At 53.3% G+C, this 16,629-nt stretch overlaps 2 protein-coding genes across 10 annotated transcripts in view; one reads left to right on the forward strand and one right to left on the reverse strand.

Annotated features, from left to right (window-relative positions):
• Positions 1 to 1,201, reverse strand: part of CFAP92 (cilia and flagella associated protein 92 (putative)) — a 108,808-nt gene extending 107,607 nt beyond the window's left edge. For 5 of the 8 annotated variants that reach the window (XR_008653450.2, XM_063630212.1, XM_055259063.2 and 2 more), the window contains exons 1-2: positions 771 to 1,200; positions 576 to 648 (exon numbers count right to left, since the gene is read on the reverse strand). Coding sequence is in view for 6 of the 8 variants with exons in the window: in XM_063630212.1 (XP_063486282.1) it covers positions 576 to 639 (64 nt within the window). In the remaining 2 variants the exon portion in view is untranslated. Of the gene's footprint in view, positions 1 to 575; positions 649 to 770 lie in introns of all 8 variants that reach the window. The other 3 variants (XR_010118489.1, XM_055259062.2, XM_055259064.2) reach the window with 2 other exon arrangements.
• Positions 1 to 15,874, forward strand: part of EFCC1 (EF-hand and coiled-coil domain containing 1) — a 44,402-nt gene extending 28,528 nt beyond the window's left edge. Inside the window, exons 3-8 of one of the 2 annotated variants that reach the window (XM_055259074.2) lie at positions 5,478 to 5,635; positions 7,592 to 7,739; positions 8,939 to 9,104; positions 12,051 to 12,191; positions 13,901 to 13,970; positions 14,782 to 15,874. In XM_055259074.2, the coding sequence (XP_055115049.2) occupies positions 5,478 to 5,635; positions 7,592 to 7,739; positions 8,939 to 9,104; positions 12,051 to 12,191; positions 13,901 to 13,970; positions 14,782 to 14,918 (820 nt within the window). In that variant the 3' untranslated portion in view covers positions 14,919 to 15,874. The remainder of the gene's footprint in view (positions 1 to 5,477; positions 5,636 to 7,591; positions 7,740 to 8,938; positions 9,105 to 12,050; positions 12,192 to 13,900; positions 13,971 to 14,781) is intronic. The other variant, XM_055259075.2, reaches the window with a different exon arrangement.
• Positions 15,875 to 16,629: the final 755 nt, after the last annotated feature.

Here is a 16,629-nt window from a genome sequence, read left to right on the forward strand (position 1 = left end):
ACTGCCTGTGACCTGGAGTCACCCACTGACGACGGCAGCTGGGCCGGGTCATTCCAGAGCCTGCCTTCCAAACTTCCCTTGTGCCTGGCATGCGGGCCTGGAGCCTGAGTGCAGACCCCCCGTCTCCCGCAGTGCGGCTCCAGCAGCTTCCTCCAGCTCTTGGTGCTTTGGTTTCCTCCTCTGTAAGTGCAGATAATGACCTCACCTGTTACAGGGTTTTCATGAGGAAGATGTTTGAAGTATTGAGAACAGCTTTCAGAACACTCTGAAGGGTTTAGTTGGTATTGTTGCTGTCCGTGCAGGAAGCTGTGCCTGCAGCAGGCTTTCTAAGACACATGCAAGTGCTAGGAGGTGGAAGTGTGGGGATCCAGTCCACCCCAGGCAGCCTGTGCCAGGAAACATTTAAACAGGCCCCCTGGTAAGAGGTGTCCCTCCATCTCATTTTGCTTGTTGAAACCCTTAAATGATTTAGGAAATAGAAGAAGCAGTAGCATCTCATAGTGGGAAGATTTCAATATTAATGGCTAATTCAACCTCCAACTGTATTCACAATTCCAGCTGCTGAAGTCCCTTACCTGCTGACATACCTCCTCTGCCACGAAGCTCACTGCCTTCCACAGCACATCCATCATTCTTCATCAGCAGTTCCTGCGAGAAAGTTGTTCCTCCCAGTTAGCTAAAATCGCCTCCCTTTGATTACCCATTTCCCATCTTTGCTGTCTCACCCCAGTTAAACACCTCCCTATGGGGCCATATAACCAGGTACTTGCCTCTACCCTTGAGTCTTGGAGACAGTGACCTTATTACTTTGTGTCTTTTCTTCTCCAGGGTGTAGCCTGGAGCCTGTGGAGTAGGGAGATACTGGCACCTCCCCAGTGAGATCTCAACTATTATGACCTAAGCTGTAGTCACGCGATCTCACATTGAAGCAAGAATCCCCACCCGGGGGTTTTCACATTAGTTGCTGCTAAGCAACATGCCCATTCTCGGCTTGCACTGGAGGACCCTGAATGCAGGATTTTATGAATCAGAGTCATGGGCTCAAAAAACACGAAATTTCAGGGTTAACCCTGGCTTTAGGCAAAGCCTGACCCAGCAGCTCAACTGATGTTACTAAGGGGCCTGTTTCTTTTGCCGTCATCTTTGGGCTCTATCTGCAGCCCCCAAGCATCTCCGGACGGTCCTCTCAGAGTCACAACTTCCCACCTCGTCGGTCATCAAACCCCGCGCCCTCAGGCAGTCAGAGAAGGGGGTCTGCGGGAGAGGACGCCGCTGAGGCCCGGAAACGCCTGCAGGCGCTCCTTGTGTTTCATTGGCTACCCGTGCAGCCCTGGGCCACTCACGGTGGCCAGGGTGGGGTTATGCTGATGAGCACGAGGAGGCCCCGCGGGCGGGGGCGGTGCTCGCCGCCGAGGTGCCGGAGGGGAGCTGGCCACCGGGAGGCGCTGCAGGGGGCCCCGGGGCCCGTGTCCCGTTGGGGCTCTGCGCGCTGCCAGCTGGCTCCCCTCTTGGGCTCGCAGGCCCTCCAAGTGCCAGGTCCACCTGACAGAGCCCCGGCCGGGAGCCCACGCCCCTCACCTGCCCGGACTCTCCGCGGGGCGTCACCCCAGTCAACGCGGATCAGCCGCGGGAGGCTCCCTGCCTGCCCCTCCTGGGTGCTGCAGGGCTTCCACCTGCGCAGTGAGAGGCTCAGCAAGGGGCCATGGCTCCGAACGGCACCTCCCGAGCAGGGGTCTTTGTGTTCCAATAATATTTGGTCGTGGGAAGTCCACTCAGCGAGTCCATATAAACTGGGGACCCTTAGGCCAGGCGCGGGGGTCCACGCCTGTAATCCCAGCACTTTCTGGGGCGGAGGCAGGCGGATCACCTGAGGTCAGGAGTTCGAGACCAGCCTGGCCAACATGGAAACCTCGACTCTACTAAAAATACAAAAGTTAGACGGGCATGGTGGCGGGCGCCTGTAGTCCCAGCTACTTGGGAGGCTGAGACATGACAATCGCTTGAACCCAGGAGGTAGAAGTTGCAGTGAGCCGAGATAGCACCACTGCACTCCAGCCTGAGTGACAGAGCAAGACTCAGTCTCAATAAATAAATAATAAAAATGAAAATAAAATGGGGACTCTTTGGAGATTGAAAAATAAAGCTACAATGTATGAAAATGAGTTGTCGGTCGGGCGCTGTGGCTCACGCTTGTAATCCCAGCACTTTGGGAGGCCGAGGCGGGCGGATCACGAGGTCAGGAGATCGAGACCACGGTGAAACCCTGTCTCTACTAAAAATACAAAAAATTAGCTAGGCGTGGTGGCGGGCGCCTGTAGTCCCAGCTACTCGGAGAGGCTGAGGCAGGAGAATGGTGTGAACCCGGGAAGCGGAGCTTGCAGTGAGCCGAGATCGCGCCACTGCACTCCAGCCTGGGCGACAGAGCAAGACTCCGTCTCAAAAAAAAAAAAAAGAAAGAAAGAAAATGAGTTGTCATACTATTTAATAAGACCAGGTAATATTTTCAGACATTTCATTCTTTTTTTTCTTTTCTTTTTTTTTTTTTTTGAGATGGAGGCTCACCCTGTCACCCAGGCTGCAGTGCAGTGGTGCGATCTAGCTTACGGCAACCGCCACCTCCTGGGTTCAAGCTATTCTCCCGCCACAGCCTCCTGAGTAGCTGGGATTACAGGCGCCTGCCACCACACCCAGCTAATTTTTGTATTTTTAGTAGAGATGTGGTTTCACCATGTTGGCCAGGCTGGTCTCGAACTCCTGACCTCAAGTGGATCCACCTGCCTCGGCCTCCCAAAGTGCTGAGATTACAGGTGTGAGCCACCGTGCCCAGTCCAGCCATTTCATTCTTAAAAAAAATAATCTCCATGACTGGAGTACAGTGCTCTCATTCTTAGACCAAACATAGAATGACTTAGGACTTTTATTCCTTTTGGAGTAATTTTTCCAACAAAACTGTGAGAACTCAATGGTGCGCCCTTGCCTTTATGGTTTTTGTTTTTTTGTTTTTGGAGGTTTTCTTTTTGCAGCTTTATCATGAGGAGGGTCCCTTTTGCAAAAATATCTCAGGCCTTTGTTAGCTTTTCTTTTTTTTTTTTTTTCTTTTCTTTTGAGACAGAGTCTTGCTCTGTTGCGAGGCTGGAGTGCAATGGCATGATCTCAGCTCACTGCAACCTCCGCCTCCCGGGTTCAAGCGATTCTCCTGCCTCAGCCTCCCGAGTAGCTGGGATTATAGGCACGTGCCACCACACCCAACTAATTTTTGTATTTTTAGTAGAGACGGGGTTTCACCGTGTTGGCCAGGCTGGTCTCAATCTCTCGTTTTTTTTTTTTGTTTGTTTTGTTTTGTTTTGTTTTGAGACGGAGTCTTTCTCTGTCCCCAGGCTGGAGTGCAGTGGCGCGATCTCGGCTCACTGCAACCTCCACCTCCCAGGTTCATGCCATTCTCCTGCCTCAGCCTCCCGAGCAGCTGGGACTACAGGCGCCCACCACCACGTCTAGCTAATTTTTTGTATTTTTAGTAGAGACGGGGTTTCACTGTGTTAGCCAGGATGGTCTCGATCTCCCGACCTCATGATCCACCCGCCTCGGCCTCCCAAAGTCCTGGGATTACAGGCGTGAGCCACCGCACCCAGCCTGGTCTCAATCTCTTGACCTCGTGATCCACCCACCTTGGCCCCCCAAAGTGCTAGGATTACAGGCATGAGCCACTGTGCCCAGCCTCATTGGCTTTCGTAAAGGTTTTCTTCGTGCAGCAGAGCACTCTCCTGATGCTCCTGGCTGGTGCTTATCCTGCTGGTTTTCTCTTCCTCGGTTGTAATCCAGTCCAGCCCTGCCATAGCCCCGCATCAGTGGCTCTGCCTGCGATTCGAGTTCTCCCGTGTCCCCCTGACCAACACCACTTGGCCTCCCCTTTTCCAAGATGTGGTTTTGCTTCATATTGGGTTCTATTTGGTTGTTATGACGAGATGGGTGAGGGACAGATGCTAGTATAAAGTGGCCAGTTTAATAAATGGCCCATTTATTGGTGAATATTTTCATGTTATGACAGATTTTTCTTTCTTCCTCTATCTTGTAACTGTAGGGACATGGAAAATGAATATTCAAAGGTCAGGCCCTTAAAATATCAAGAAAAGTGATTGGTGGGGTGTAATGTAGGTTCCCCAAAGCCCAGAGAAGGGAGATGTTTCAATTAAAGGCTTTCGGGGGCAAGGAATAGAAATGCAATTTAAATTAGTTGGGTGTGGTGACTCACATCTGAAATCCCAGTGCTTTTGGAGGCCAAGGCACTGGAGGATCTCTTAAGACCAGGAGTTTGAAAACAGCCTGGGCAACACAGTGAGATTCTGTCTCTTTTTTTTTTTTTTTTTTTTTTTTTGAGATGGAGTCTGGCTCTGTTGCCCAGGCTGGACTGCAGTGGTGGATCTTGGCTCACTGCAACCTCTGCCTCCCAGGCTCCCAGGTTCAAGCGATTCTCCTGCCTCGGCCTCCCAAGTAGCTGGGATAATAGGCATGTGCCACTACACCCAGCTAATTTTTATATTTTTAGTGGAGACAGGGTTTCACCGTATTGGCCAGGCTGGTCTCGAACTCCTGACCTCAGGTCATCCATCTGCCTCGGCCTCCCAAAGTGCTAGGATTACAGGATTCTGTCTCTATTTAAAAAATTTAAAAAAAAAAAGTAGGCTAGGTGCAGTGGCTCATGGCTGTAATCTCAACACTTTGGGAGGCCAAGGCAGGCAGATTGCCTGAGCTCAGGAGTTCGAGACCAGCGTAAGCAACATGGTGAAACCCTGTCTCCACAAAAAAAAAAACAAAATTTAGCTGGGTGTGGTGGCGCATACCTGTAGTCCCGGCTAATTGTGGGGCTGAAGTGGGAGGATCGCTTGAGCCCGGGAGGTCTAGGCTGCAGTGAGCCACAGCACTCCAGCCTGGGTGACACAGAGACCCTATCTTTTAAAAAAAATCAACCAACAAACAAAAAAAGTAGCTGAAACAATGTTAACTTTTTTTTAAATTCCCCTATAATATGAAGTCCAGAGATGGGTGGCCCTAGGGCTGGTGAACTCAACAGCTAAAAGATGTTAAGGCTTTTGTTCAGCTACTCAGTAATTCTCTCACATATTTTTTCATGTCACAAGACGGCTGCTGCAGCTCCAGACATCACATTCTCACACGACAATGTCTAAAGGCAGGAAGGAAGGGGCATTTCTTTTCCTAGAGGTTTTTTTTTTTATAAGGATGAAAATCTGTTCCAGAAGATTTTGCCTTGAGTCCCATTGGCTAAAACTGGGTTCCATGCCTGTGCCCTAGCTGCAAGGGATGCTGGGAATCTGAGTATCTAGCACTTCCTCCTGGACTGTGGGAAGCTGACTCTGCCAGGGTGACAATGGGTGTTCGTAGACAGCTTGCCCATGTACAGTGGGGAATGGAAGAGTCCTGTACTCTCTTCCTCAATGCCTGTGTCTCTCCCACTGCTGCAGGTCAGAGGATTCCCAGCTCCCAACCCCGCAGCTAGCCAGCCCACAGCCAGGAGACAAGAGTAATGAACCTGAAGATGCTGGGACCAGAGACCCAGACCCCACTCCAGAGGGAGCCTGGCAGTCAGACAGCAGCTCTGGAAGCAGAGCCCTGGATGAAGGTTTGTCCCTGTGCGCCCAGTCTTCCTGCCAGGCTCACAGTCCCTCCCCGGCTGTGCTCAGCCCTGCTCTCAGGGGCCTGTCTGCATCCATGCTACCACCAGCCTCCAAACAGAGCCCACTCCCACCAGCTGCTCGGGCTGGGCTGGGGCCCTTTTCCCCAGCCCCATCATCCTAAGAACTTGGGCCTGGAGAATCTGGGGGGTGTAGAGCCATCAAGAGGTCAGGATACCCTGAGACGTTCCCAAACTTGCCAGGTGGCCAGGGTCACCTTTAAAAGCATGGATGCAGGCTGGATGTGGTAGCTCACACCTGTGATCCCAGCACTTTGGGAGGCTGAGGCGGGTAGATTGCTTGAGCTCAGGGGTTTGAGACTAGCCTGGCAACGTGGCAAAAGCTGGTCTCTACCAAAAATACAAACAAATTAGCCCAGTGTGGTGGCACGTGCCTATAGTCCCAGCTACTCGGGGAGCGCTGAGGCAGGAGGATCACTTGAGCCTGGGAGGTCGAGGCTTCAGTGAGCCGAGATCGTGCTACTGCACTCCAGCCTAGGTGACAGAGTGGGGCCCTGCACCCCTAAAGAAAAAAGAAAAACATGGATGCCCAGGCCCACCCTGGATCTCTGCATGTGATTCTCTGGGGTGGTGGGGGTGGGGTCATAAGCCTGGTTTTGTTTTTAAACAGCTGTATCAGTTAGGACATCGTTTGTCTCCCAGTGTCAGATCATTCAGCCGAAACCGGCTGAAGTTAAAAGAGAATGTATTGGTTCACATAACTTAAAAGTCCACGCAAGCTTCAGGCACAGCTGAAGGGTCAGCAGCGCAGCTGTCTGGACGCCTGGCCCTGCGTTGCTCTACAGTGATTCATTTCACAGCAGCCACTCCCCTCATAGTGGCAAGATGGTCACCAGCGACTCCAGGCCCGGTCCTCTCAACTCCCAGGCCAGAAGCATGGAGGGCATTTCTCTTTCCCTGCAAGTTTTGAGTCCAAGTCTTGGGCTAACTCCAGTGGCTCCCACTGGGTCCCTTACCCTTCCTGAACTAGTTGCAGAGGAGGCTGCACTCAGCCTGGCCAGGCCTGACTCAAGTGCCCTGGAGCGGGGTGGAGAGGAAGAGGAGGGAGTAGGACTCCCCTGGGGACGGGGATGGGGACCGAGGTTGGGCAGCTGAACACCAGGGGGCCACAGAGACCCCCAGGCTTCCTGATGCTGACGCAGGCGGGAGCCCACTGTCAAGGCCAAGCAACACTGGGGACCACAGACAGTCACATGCATCACACCCCCTTCCTCAACATTACTCCAAACATTAGACGCCTGTAGTTCCCTGAGCATTGAAAATCTGTCCATCCTGGTGCCCATACCGTGAGGAACCCACCCCAGCTCCTAAGAGACTGGCTTGGCCTTTCCTGACTGGGGTTGGCACAGCTTAAAATGGAAATAACGCTTACCTCTGAGACCACAGACAGGGCCTGGCTTGTGTCATCTTAGAAAACAGGGAAGAAGCCAGGCACGGTGGTTCATGCCGGTAATCCCAACACTTTGGGAGGCTGAGGCAGGAGGATCACTTGAGCCCAGGAGTTTGAGGCTGCAGTGAGCTATCATGACACCACTGCACTCCAGCCTGGGTGACAGAGCGAGACCCTGTCTCTAAAAAAAAAAAAAAAAAAGAAAGATAAGAAAGAGAAGAAAAAGAGAGCATTTCTCCCCATGTCCCTGTGTAAAGTCCCAGGAAGGGGTTCTGACTGGCCAGCTTCACTCCTGGGCTGGTCACATTACCAGGAGACAGAACCAGCCTTGGTGGCCTCACTGCACAGGAGCCTGGAATGTGGGGGGTGGCTGTCTCAAGAGGGGACATGGCACAAGAGCCCTCCCCTTGGGCTGTGCTGCACATGTTCCCCTGGGGAGGGATGCCTGGTTCCCCACCCTTTGTCCTGCATCCCCACATCCTGTGCTTCCCCAGCAGTGGACGAGCAGCTGTTCCGCTCCGTGGAGGGCCAGGCCGCCTCTGACGAGGAGGCAGAGGAGGAGGAGAAGTGGCGGGAGGAGCAGAAGACACCAGCAGCTGAGGCCAAGACACTGCTGGCCCGGCTCTCCAGCTGCAGAGGCAGGTGTGTGGCCCATCCAGGGTCAGCCACTGTGGGCCTCAGGCTCTAGAGGTGTCCAGGGAAGCCGGGAGCACCTGGGAGGCTGGTTAGCCTGGTTCAGCCACCTCCCAGCCCCTCTGCGACTCTGTCCCCTTGTCCCTCGGGGGAGGTGGGAAGGCCCACCAGCATGTAGAGGATGAAGTGGGATGACCTTCCACGGCACAGCTCGTGGCTGGCTTGAATTTCCATTCGTGCTTTCTCACCAGCACCTGCACCAGAGCTCTTGGGGCACTCCCAGACACCAGTGTTCCTCTCAGACCCTTTCCCAACCCATCACCCCTCGCCACACACCATTTTCACAGCTCTCCAGCCTGGCCCCGGGCAGGTGCTGCCTCCCTGTTTCATCCTCACCTCCACCCTCACGGGGACCAAGGACAGGCCCAGGACACCTGGGACACCTCAGACAAGTCGCCTGGCTTCTCCGAACCTCAGTCTTCTCATCTCTAAGACGGGATGGTGACACTTGTGTGACAGAGGCTGTGTGAGGATTTGAGGTCAAAGATATACAATGCCTAACAGGTGCCTGGTGCACAGTAGGTGGGAATGCCAGTGGGGGCAACAGTTATTATTGTATGGTAAAATGCTGTTAATTTTCTGGGGTTGTTGTTACCACCAATTCTTCATGTTAACAACAAGCACTTATGAAGCACCTACTACATGCCAAGCAAAATCTGAGGCACAAGGAAAATCGTAGTAAACCAGACAGTGGCCTCTTCTTCTGGATCCTCTAGCGAGTGTGACAGGCGTGAGGAAGAGGGGTCACACAGGGGCAGGGACAGAGGCGGGGCAGGGAGATGCAGGGAAGGAAATGAGGGAATAAGCAATGCAGACGCTGGGGGAAGAGCATTCCAGGAAGAGGGAAGAGCAAGTGCAGAGGCCCTGAGGCATGTTGGCGGGACTGCCAGGAGGCCACTGTGGCTGGAGCAGCGTGAGTGCAGGTGGGTGGGAGGGAAGGTCAGAGAGCTCATGGGGCAGATCAGGCGAAGCCTTTGCCTTTTCCTCAGAGTGAGATGGGGGCCATGGGAGGGTGCTGGGCAGGCAGGTGCCGTGGCCTGGCTTTGCTTTAGGAGGCCGACTCCACACCACCACCACCTCTCCGAGGCTGGACACAGCGGGCTCGGGGAAGCAGCCCCCTGCAATGCGGACCCTCTCCTTTGCTGCAGGTGTGATGACCAGACGGCGGAGAAGCTCATGACTTACTTTGGTCACTTCGGCGGTGCCGACCATGCCCGCACCCTGGGGGAACTGGAGACCTGCGTTGCCATGCTGGTGGAGCAGCTGAGGACTCAGGGCGGCGGTGGGAGGACCCTGGGGACCTCTGGGGAGGAGGTCAGCAGAGCCTAGAGATCAAAGGCTGGAGCAATTCTAGAGGATCTCACAGCTGGAAGGGTCTGAGGGATTGCAGCCAAGTCTTGTGCCTCATTCCCAGATGAGTAAACCAAGGCCCAGAGGGAGGTGATTTCCTCTGATTTAAATTTAATAAGAAACATTTTGGTTGCAAATTAAAGGATCCCACCTCAAATTAGCTTGATTGCAAAACAGGTATTGGAACATGGAGCTGAGAAGAAGATGGTCTGGGCCTCAGGCACAGCTGGGTCCAGGGACTCAGACCAGATTGTCTCCATCTGTCTGCTGTGTTTTTCTGTAGGAGGTGGCCTCACTTTCCCCTACTTCAAAAGGGCTTACTCCATATGATGGGGGAAGGGAAGGCAGGACCATTAACAGCCCTAGACTTCCATCAGCCCACCTGGGAAGCCCTCACAGGAAAATGAGTCTCACTCCTGGTACATGAAATCTCAGAGAGGAACCCCGATTAGCCACCTCAGTCATGTGCCTGTCCCTGGGCCAGTCCCTGTGGTGGTGGGGCTGGTTCAGTGATTGGCGCTGCCACCAAAGTCAGATGAAGTGGAGGAGGGGCAGTTTCCCAAAAGAAAGGGAGTGTGGTAGCAAGAAGAGGGAAAAGGGAGGCCGAGCATCCAGCTGTCTCCATTTCAATAAGACCACTTCGCATTTCTCATTCTCTCTATAGGAACTTCTCTATTCCACAGTAGCCAAGTGTGCAATGCTGTTGAAAGTTGTCATTTCACTAAGCCCTAGCCCACTGTGCTTTTACAAACTGGTTTTGACATAGTTTTATATTTATACATCTGAAATTCTAAGTCTGTACTGCTTTTTACTTATGTATGGCCTGATGAAGTCCTAGTTCCTTAAATAACTTTTTAAAAATGATACTAGCTGACTTGTACAACCCATCCATGAACCACAGGCTCGGTGCTGATGTGCTTTTTTTTTTTTTTTTTTTTTTTGAGATGGAGTCTCGCTCTGTCGCCCAGGCTGGAGTGCAGTGGCGCAATCTCGGCTCACTGCAAGCTCCGCCTCCCAGGTTCACGCCATTCTCCTGCCTCAGCCTCTCCGAGTAGCTGGGACTACAGGCGCCCACCACCACGCCCGGCTAATTTTTTTTTGTATTTTTAGTAGAGACAGGGTTTCACCGTGGTCTCGATCTCTTGACCTTGTGATCCGCCCGCCTCGGCCTCCCAAAGTGCTGGGATTACAAGCGTGAGCCACCACGCCCGGCGTGCTTTGTCTTATTTTATGTTCAAAGGGCCCAATGAGGTAGGAAACGGTTTGAGAGAGGTCAAATGGGCTGGGCTGGGAGCCCGTGCCACATCGACGCCAGTGTGCCCCCCTTGAACCAAGGCAGCCACACCACTCCACCTTGAGGCCAGGGGTTGAGTCACTGGGGGCAGGAGGGAGCAGAGGGGTCTGTTTGGGCTCCAGCCTCTTAGTGCGTGAAATCAGAGACCAAGACAAAAGGTAGCAGGCCCGGGAGCGCTGCAGTAGATTGGACAAAAGACCAGGACTACGCAAACATTCTGCTGAAATGTGCAAAAGGAAACAAAGTTGAAGGTCATTACAGGGCAAGCCAGTGTGGCTGCAGCTAAACCTTCCAGTGAGATCGGGTCTGCACCACCTCCAGCTTCTGGAACTCTTGCACCGGGATAGGGGCACCCCTCACTTACTCCCCAGAGAAGGCTGCCAACACCAAGTAGCACAGCATGGCAGTTATGTGCTGGAGCCAGACTGCCGGGATTCAAATCCTGACTCCATTTCCTATGTGACCTTGGAAAAGTTACTCAACTTTTCTGTGCCTCGGTTTCCTCACCTGTGACATGGGTATAATAATGGTACTATACACATGTATCAAACAGGTGAACACTTGTGGTGAGTGCTCAGCAAACATGCGCCACGGCTGTCCCTGTTTCTAGCACTCTTCTGTGTTGTGCAGGTCTCCTGAGTTAAAAGTTGCTTCTACATTTTCTCCACCACCGCTCTGGTTTCCTGGAGGCCTTGATCTTGCCTGCCCAGGCACCCCTCAGGAAAGTCATAGCCCTGTGGCTGGGGAGGGTGCAGTGCTGTGGGCCATCAGGAAATAAACTGGCAGTCACAAAGTTCTGAAGGACATAGCCACCCCTTTTCTAAGAACATTTCAAGGAAACAGGGCTTGGAGGATCCTAAAATTAGCCAGCCTTCCAGTCACATCCCTAGAGAGCAGAGGCACTGGGCCTTCCCTCCTCCTGCCCAAGCCCAGGGTGAACCCTGAGCGCCCTCGGGCACCACACTTTCCACTGCTTCTCTTTCCCCCCATTGGTGCCAGGGGAAGGGACTGTCTCGTGCCTGGCATGCCTGCTTTAGAAGGCAGGGGCCACAAAACACTTTGTGACTGCCTGGCATCCTAGTGTTACTGGGTACGACTGACGGTTTAGGTGGCCCCCTGGCCAAGAGTGGGCCCATGACTCGGACTGGGCCAACCAGGCCCCTCTCCTGGTGCTCTCCATGCTGGGGGTGGGGATGGCTGGAGAGGGTCTTTCTCGGCTGTGGCTCTTGGACAAGAGGCTTGGGACACTCCCACTGTCTCAACCCTGTCCCATTCCTGAGGTTCTCCAGCTGCCAGTCCATTCTGGGATCTGCCCACTAGCCTGCCGTAAATTTCCTCTCTGTGTAAGCTAGCCAGATTGGTTTCTGCTGCTTCCCACTAAACTTAATTTGTTAAAAAGAAACAAAACCAGAGAAAAGAAGGGAGAATGGAGTCCTTAGAGTAGGAAACAAAATACACAAGTCTTACATCAGTCCAACCCGTTGTGTGGCTTTAGGCCACACACTCAGCTTCTCTGGGCCTCAGCACCAGCCTCAGGGAGATGGAGTAGTTGATCCCACCACCTGGAAGGCTGGGGGAGGCCAGCAAGGTGAGCACTGAGCCCTTTCTCTCCCCAGGCAGATTTGCAGCAGAAGGTGGAAGAGAATGAGCACCTGAGGCTGGAGCTGCAGATGGTAGAGACCGAGAGGGTGCGGCTGTCCCTGCTGGAGGAGAAGCTGGTGGACGTGCTGCAGCTCCTACAGAGGCTCCGGGACCTGGTAGGCTCATGGGAGAGCTGCCACACTCAGGGAAGGGAAAGGAGCTCTTAGGAGGGAGCCCCACCTGTGTCAGGCACCAGGCTCTAGGCTCTCCTCACAGTAGGCAGCTGTTATCCCATTTTACAGATGAAGAAATGGAGGCTCAGAGGAACCAACCAAAAATAGGGTTGGGGGGCTCCCCAGGTCATTTTAAGAAGCTAATAAAACTCTTGTATGTATCCTTTTCTGGTTCTGTTCTCAAAACCAGAAGAGGATAAATGGAAGAAAGACAGGAAAGGAAAATTATAAACTAATGTGACATTTAAACATGGATGCAAAATTATTAAATACAATACTAGCAAACCAAATCTGGCAGTGTTTAAAGAAATGCAACATGACCAAGTTGGACTTATCCTACAAATTCAAGGATGATTCCACATCAAAAAATGTATTACCAAAATACACCACATTGCAGATTAAAGGAGAAAGACCAGATGATCATCTCAATTGATGCAGAAAAGGAAGTCAATAAAATTCAATCTCCTTTGATTATAAAACCCCTCAGCAAATTAAGAATAGTAGGGATCTTCCTTCACCAGATAAGGGCTCTCAACCAAATACTTCATGCAGATCTCACACTGACTGGTGACATGTCAGAGGAATCCCCCTAAAATCAGATAGGCTGGGCCTGGTGGTGTATGCCTGTAATCACAGCACTTTGGGAGGCCTAGGTGGGTGGATCACTTGAGCTCAGGAGTTCGAGACCAGCCTGGCCAATATGGTGAAACCCCCACCTCTACAAAAAAAAATTAGCTGGGCATGGTGGTGTATGCCTGTGGTCCCAGCTACTCAGGAGGCTGAGGTGGGAGGATACCCGAAGTCCAGGAGGCAAAAGTTGCAGTGAGCTGAGATTGGGCCACTGCACTCCAGCCTAGGTGACAGAGTAAGACCTTATCTCAAAAAAAAAAAAATTTAAATTAAAATTAAAATCAGACTCAAGACAAGAATGCCTGTCATCACTATTTTCATGTGAAGCAGAGGTTCCATCCAGTGCCGCAAAAGGAAAGAGAAAGGCTGTAAGGACTAGAAAGAAAGGAAGACCCAGGTCTGTGGGGCTCTGAAGTGGGCTGTGCCCTGTGCATCGGGCTGCCTGGGACCCGAAGCTGCCGAGGTCCAGCCCAATGTCCACGTCCTGGGCAAGCAGAGACCCGGGGATGGGCCCCAAGAGGCCAATCCTAGCCCAGGCAGGCAAGGACAGTGGTTCCCAGCAGAGGCCATGGGCCATGCAGCCTCATGGTAGATGATGCAGCCTCTCCACCTCCCAGCTGGGTGGCTTTGGCAAATTTCACATTCTTTCCCAGCATTGCTTTTATCTGCTGGTTAAAATGGGCATAATAAAATAAGTTGTTGCAAAGATCAAATGAGCAAATGCATAAAAATGCTCTTAGGGTTATTTCCCAGTGTCTACCTGGGCACAGATGGTAATCCTTAGGTACGTGATCTTTGATGGCATGGATCCTGCCCACTGCCCCACTCGTGCTCCAAGAGTCTCTGGGAAGTACAGTGTGGCCAGCCCAGGGGTAGGGGGCTAAGAAGGGATGAGGGTGGGGGAGGAGCTTTATCTGTCCCCAGGGAGCTGCCTAGAAGCCCCTAGGGGCCACCAGTTCCCATCGGCTGAATAGGGACACAGCAACCAGTCTAATCCAGCCTTGTTTCCATTTCTTTTTAAGAACATATCGAAAAGAGCCCTGGGGAAGATTTTGCTGAGCACGCTGGACACTTTCAGGGACCCCACCCACGGTAGGAGAGCACCCCAGTCTCTCAGAGCCCAGGCAGTGGCTGGAGGGTGTCCCAAGGAGGAGACTCCAGTGTGCTTCATCCTTAGCATCTTGTCTGCAAAACAATCATGTTATTCCTGCCCTGCGTGCTTTAGAAAGTTGAAGGGGCTTTTAGCAAGAGCAGAGGCACAGAAGCCCCAGGCAGAAGTGCCAGACAGAAGCCCAGTGAGGGGACGGGTGGGTGCCACTGGCAGCACTGCAGCCACATGCGAGGGAGGTGCCCCAAGGGTTTTTAAACCCCTGAATGCTTACAATGGCCCTAGAAGGAATGAGTTGTTATCTCCTTTCCACAGAGGAAAAGACTGAGGCACAGGGTTCAAGTGCTGGCCACGCCCGAGGCTGGGGCATCTCCCTTAAGCACTCAGTAACATGGACCCGGTGTTTAGACGAAGCTCAGGGGGCAGAACGGCAGGAGTGCCAGCTTATGCCTGGTGCAGCCAGGCCGAGCTCCTGCCTCACGGGGCTTCACAGGCTGACAGGGCAACCAAGAGCCCTTTGCTCTCTGTCCTCCCCAGGCACCACTGGGCAGAGCTCAGGTGCACCCACTGCCCTGAGCAGTCCCTGCCCTCGTGGAGGAGATCAGAAATTGTGTGCTCCAAGCGCCCTCTCCAGGGTCCTCAGGGGGAGGTGGTCCACAGAGCGAGGAAGCTGGGCAGGGCTGGGGAGGGACACAGCGGGTAAGGGTGGCTGGGTCTCAGGAAGGAAGAACAGTGGCTCTGTGGGTGAAGGTGAGCAGACTGATCCTGCCCTCTCTGCCTGCTGTTTCCCTCCAGAGGGGAGACCCAGCCCTGCAGCCATCCTGGATGCCCTGCACCAAGCCTTGGCTGCCTGCCAGCTGTTGCAGAGACAGCCCTTGGCACCTGCCTCTGCAGCAGCTGTGCTCACCAACCCCCTCCTCATCTCCTGCTGAGGTTACTGGCCCACCCTGTGGGCACCCTGCTCAGCCTGACTGCCTTTGGACCAGCCTCCGTGATCAGCCCAACCACTGACAGCTGGTCTGACCACCGTCACATCATCAGAACTTGAGTCTCTGCTGGCTCCTTCCAAGGTTGAGCCTGAGCCCAGAGCCTCCCACTGCAGCGCCTGGCAGCCACCCCTTCCTTGGGCTCCTCCACATTCCCTCGTGGCCCCTGCATTCCTGCCACCAGAGTCCACATTAAAGCCCTGCAGTTGCTGGATCAGCCTGCACCTGATGCTGTAACTTTCCCCTGCCCTCAGGGCAGAGGTGCCCACTTTCTGACTGAGTCTGACCCCGAATCTCTTTCCCCAGAGTTTCAGGATCTCCTCCCCTCCCAGCGCTGTCTCCTTCCTCCCACCAGCATGCCTGCTGCAAGGGAGACTGGGCCCAGCCTTTGGGATACCTGGTCTGTAGGAAAGCACTCCACACCCCAGGAAATGTTGATGACTAGGAAAGGCTGAGGGAATTCCAAGGAAGGAACAATCACTGTAGGCTCCCTGGTGGAAGCTGGCCTTGAACCAGCTCTAGAAGACAGGTAGGATTTAGACAGGCAAAGAGAGGAGGGAAGGGCATAGAATCTAAGGTAACGGCAAGAGCAAAGGTGTGGAACCAGAGGGGGGCCCCAGGAATGCAGTGCTTGGAGCCCCTGCTCCTGAACACGCACTAACTCCTGAACTGCGAGCCCCTCCTCCTGAACTGCGAGCCCCTCCTCCTGAACTGCGAGCCCCTCCTCCTGAACTGCGAGCCCCTCCTCCTGAACTGCGTCATTGGGTTGCAGGAAGGAGTAGGCCAAGATACCTGGTCTCACCTAACTTAAACTGTCATTAGAGAGAGAGATTCATTGCCAAACAGTGCCATGGGGGTGAAACCAGTGCTAAATGGAGGTAAAATAAAGTGTAAAAGCCCAACCAGCAGGGGTCTGTCTGAGCCTCGGGATGCCTGGGGAAACTGCAGGAGTCAGGGGAATCCAGTCTGCTCTGAACCTTGGTGGGGAGGGGCAGGGGCAGAGGAGGAGGTGGAGGGAGGGCCGCAAAGATGATGGGTTTCAGGGAACCACTGCAAACGCCTAAGCAGGGAAACACAGGCCCAGCAACTTTCAGATGGTTCCTCTGGAAACGGAATAAAAGAGACCAAGGCCAGTGGCCACCACAGAAGGGCCACCCCCACCCCTGGTCCAGCCAGATGGGACGGGCCGCTGGACCCCTGGGGCCATGTGCAGAGCTGGCCCCGGGGAGGTGGTCTGAGCAGGCAGGGATGCACCCAGCTTGCTCCTCGCGTTTCCGCGGAGTCCACCGGCCCTGCACCTCAGGCTCTACGCTGCCTGCGGGATCCAGGCTAGGCAGGCTCCCGTGTGTCCCAGCTCGGTCACAGGGCCAGCTGCTCTGTGTCCTGATCATGGTGGTGGCTACATGAACCTACACATGGGTTAAAACTCACTGTGGACATATATGACAGTTCAAAGCTCTCATATATGTTCCTTTGTCATTTTTTGGTAGTTCTATCAGTTTTTGCCTCACATATTTGCCACACTCTTATTAGGTGTATACACATTAGGGATTATTACGTCTTTTTGGAGAATTGACTTGTTTATCATTAGTCTGCTCTGTCTGAAATTATTACAGCTACTTCAGCTTTCTTTTTTTTTCTTTTTTTTTTTTTTGTG

The sequence above is a fragment of the Symphalangus syndactylus genome, chromosome 21, assembly GCF_028878055.3.
Source record: "Symphalangus syndactylus isolate Jambi chromosome 21, NHGRI_mSymSyn1-v2.1_pri, whole genome shotgun sequence".
Classification (NCBI taxonomy): Eukaryota; Metazoa; Chordata; class Mammalia; order Primates; family Hylobatidae; genus Symphalangus; species Symphalangus syndactylus.